Source organism: Topomyia yanbarensis, unplaced genomic scaffold, assembly GCF_030247195.1.
Source record: "Topomyia yanbarensis strain Yona2022 unplaced genomic scaffold, ASM3024719v1 HiC_scaffold_556, whole genome shotgun sequence".
NCBI classification, from domain to species: domain Eukaryota; kingdom Metazoa; phylum Arthropoda; class Insecta; order Diptera; family Culicidae; genus Topomyia; species Topomyia yanbarensis.
Genome location: NW_026683776.1, coordinates 21,102 through 24,794, shown reverse-complemented (window position 1 = coordinate 24,794; position 3,693 = coordinate 21,102). Strand labels below are relative to the sequence as shown.

Sequence of the window (3,693 nt, the reverse complement as noted above, 5' to 3'; positions counted from 1 at the left end):
CGGTGAGCGACTCGCCAGCATCTACACTGCAACGTAATGCACAACAAATCTATCGTCCAACTGGTCCAAATATGTCTCGAAAACAGCGTATCAAAGAATACATGAAGCACGAAACAGCAAAATTCTTCGGGGTAGACAATTTAAACGAGGACTACGAGCGGCTCAAGTGGGAAGACCGTCAGAAACGTTTTGCTTTTCGACGGTTCGGTCAGTTGAAAGATGAGTATGACTTTGCTTATCGCAACGGAAATGCGAACAACCATGCGGTGGAAGAAAATGCGGTTCCAGTCGACAGACCCGATATACTGCCAGCTCAAAGCCAAGACGAGCGTGACACAGAGCAAAGTCGACGGCAACGAGCGAACCCCCACCACTCATACGACAACAGCTCGGATACATACATGATCAAAGCTGAACGGAAGCCCTCGGTCCCAACTGTTATCTGGAATGGTGTGTCTTTTGTTGTTCAGAGTATCACTAGAAAAAGGTTCCGTAAACAGAAACAGTGGTCACGCAGCTTTGCCCCGGCCCACGTCGAGCTTACCAACGATGATAATGAGCTATGCGATGGACTACAGCCAATTCAAGATGAAGAAGCATTCTTTGATACACCGGTGGCTCCGCCCACTCAACGAGTCATCCCAGGACAAGTTGTAGACAACTCTCGTCAGCTGTTCGTATCGGAGAACGATCGGGGACTGGGCGGTACAGCCGGTAGTGGTATCATCAACGGATGGCGTACGAGGTCTTCCGAACTTCATCTGCAGGCTCGGGATGGTGCCAGTGGTACTCTTGGACAACGAATATCTTCACACATCCTGGACGGAGTGCTCGATAACTCAATGAGGCCAATAGGACATAAAATTAAACTACTTAGACCGAATGTCTTGGACGATCGTTATGATTACAGACCATTTTTTACGTACTGGATCAATACGGTACAGGTTCTGGTACTTGTTATATCGTTAATCTGCTATGGCTTCGGGCCGATTGGAGTTGGTATGGAGTACAAGACGGCTCAGGTGCTGGTAACTAGTCTGAGCTTACAACAGGTATTGGTTAATAGAGTGCTACTTGCTGAGAGCATTTCAAGTAAACGCCATTTTCTTTTAGGTTCATCACCAAGAAACCCGCAACGTGTGGATAGGATTTAAAAGCATCGACATTGTTCATCTGGGCGCTAAATATGGAGCGTGTATGCGTCGAGACTCTCGAATATCGGAAGTTATTGTGAAAACCAGAAAACAAGAGCGAGAGACGGCCTGTTGCATTCGTAACGATGACTCGGGATGTGTGCAAAGTTCACAAGCCGATTGTTCGATGCGTGGACTTTGGCCAACCGTATGTAGCGATTATTTGCATTGAAAGTATGTGCTAACTATTTTTAAAACTTTCAGAAAACGATCGCCACCTGGAAGAAGTGGTCTCCTGGTGAGTCCGGTCCCGGTGGACGTATTTCTGGTAGTGTTTGCGGTCTTGATCCGAAGTACTGCGATGCTCCAGCTTCGATTGCGCCGCACGAATGGCCGGATGATATTACAAAGTGGCCAATTTGTCGCAAGAATAATCAATTATCGCAACGGTTCCGTTTCAAGGATCATACCGCTGAGCACATGATTTGCGAAGTGATTGGTCATCCGTGCTGTATTGGCATCTACGGAGAGTGTCGCATCACTACCAGGGAATATTGTGATTTCGTTAACGGGTACTTCCACGAAGAGGCATCGCTTTGTTCACAGGTTTGACTCGTCGTGAATGATTGCAATTTTAAGATTAAAATATATTGAATATTCTTCAGGTGTCCTGTTTGAACGACGTTTGCGGAATGTTTCCGTTCATCGCCAGCAACTATCCGGATCAGTTTTACCGTCTCTTCACGTCGCTTTGTCTACACGCAGGCATAATACATCTAGCAATCACAGTTGCCTTTCAGCACTTGCTGATGTCGGATCTAGAGCGGCTTATTGGACCATTGAGGATGGCTATCCTCTACATTGGATCAGGAATCGCAGGAAACCTGACGAGTGCCATCTTTGTACCATACAAAGCTGAAGTAAGACCAGCGATAACTCACAATACTTTGACTCAACGAGATTCATTCATATTACAGGTCGGTCCACTGCCATCGCTGGCTGGAGTCCTCTCATCGCTAATGGTTCAGCTTGTACTGTGCCACTGGAAATGCTTAAAGAAACCGCACGTAGCTATGATAAAATTACTAGTTATCGGGTGTACATTATTCGGGTTAGGAACACTGCCCTGGCAGCAAAACTTTACCGGACTGATAGCCGGTTTGCTCTTCGGCATCGGACTGACGTTTGCCTTTGTGCCCTTCGTGAACGTAACGAAGCACAGTAGGAAGAGTAAAGTATGATCTTTGATAATGTATATGTTTTGACTATTTTCTAAAACATTATACTTTCCGTTTAGGTCAATCTTATATGGACATGCATGGTGATACAGTTTATCGTCTACGCCGTAATGTTCATAATTTTCTATGTCTTTCCAATGTTGTTTTCTTCGCTGAATTTCATCGATGGGAATCAACTGTCTGACCACAATTCGGCGCATAGCTACCACGACCATTACAACTTGTACGAAGGCTACCAAAACTACAACCCCGGCAGTGGAAATGGGCACAGCCATGGCCACGGTAGCGGAGGTGGCATCATAAACGGCGGAAATCATATTGTCACAACGTATAATGTGAACAACAACTACAAGTCGCCAACTGGACATGGCGGCGGAATCTTGCACAATCATCACGAGTACGGCGGAGGAGGTGGAGGCGGAATCAGCATGTCCGGTGGTATCAATAGGATTAGTAGTAACAACAATAATAAGAATAACAATCTGCTGAAAGGTATGAGCATGTGTGAAAAAGGACAGTGTGTCCAACGTCAGCCACGTAGTGCTGACACGAATGCATGACGTCGATGTTTCCTGCTGTTCACGTCGCTGGAGTTACTTTACGTCTTGTTTGTCCTGCTGGCCCTGTACGACGTCGATGATTTCCAGATCATTTATCAGTTTATCATGTGATACAACCAACATAGTGACAAAGTAATTTAAATTTTTATATCGCTCTTTCCATCGAAAATGTGATCACGAACCGTATCTTAGTTGAAACACTTAGTTCAAACATTCTATTGAAAACGTATATATATATATTATATTCGTATCTCTCTACACTTAAAGTAAACGATCAAAATCAAAAAAATGAGAATAAAACGATATGATATATAGCACACCCAGTTATGTTTACGTTCTGTTATCATTAAGTCACCCGTTTCCTCTAACTTTACTCGAGAGTTACATTGAATATATATAGTAAATTAACATAGAATCAAGCAAGCAGAAACATGCAAACGCAAGCGAAGTATGTGGGTTAAAATAACCAATTCATAGAATTGCCCTCAGTTAGTTCGAATAGCTATCCCTCTATGATATTATTAGAAATATTGTATGAATTTCAAGCTGACAAAACAGGAAATAAAGCAAAACGAAAGAGTAAATTTGATTTGTAAAGTTGTAACAAAAAAGACACAAAAGAGTCATGGATGAAGTGTAAGCAAATTCTAATAAAACCTCTATTTCAATTTATTTAAGTTTTTAATGTTATCTTCGACATTCCTTGTCATCTGATGTACCTTTCGGTTCCTGACTATGTAAATTTAACTTAACATGGGGGAG

At 43.3% G+C, this 3,693-nt stretch overlaps 1 protein-coding gene across 1 annotated transcript; it reads left to right on the top strand.

The window, feature by feature from the left end:
• The first annotated feature begins 8 nt into the window (after positions 1-8).
• Positions 9-3,603, top strand: LOC131695807 (inactive rhomboid protein 1-like). Its single transcript, XM_058984337.1, has 6 exons — positions 9-1,052; positions 1,114-1,341; positions 1,398-1,739; positions 1,799-2,053; positions 2,111-2,368; positions 2,431-3,603. The coding sequence occupies exons 1-6, from the start codon at positions 72-74 to the stop codon at positions 2,929-2,931; spliced, it is 2,565 nt and encodes an 854-aa protein (XP_058840320.1). The 5' UTR covers positions 9-71; the 3' UTR covers positions 2,932-3,603.
• Positions 3,604-3,693: the final 90 nt, after the last annotated feature.

What these genes read in the sequence shown, in the direction of transcription:
- LOC131695807 (XM_058984337.1), top strand. Translation starts at nt 72, where the DNA reads ATGTCTCGAAAACAGCGTATCAAAGAATACATGAAGCACGAAACAGCA. An exon ending in CTAGTCTGAGCTTACAACAG is followed by an intron (nt 1,053 to 1,113) that starts GTATTGGTTAAT and finishes ATTTTCTTTTAG; the next exon opens with GTTCATCACCAAGAAACCCG. An exon ending in TGCGTGGACTTTGGCCAACC is followed by an intron (nt 1,342 to 1,397) that starts GTATGTAGCGAT and finishes TAAAACTTTCAG; the next exon opens with AAAACGATCGCCACCTGGAA.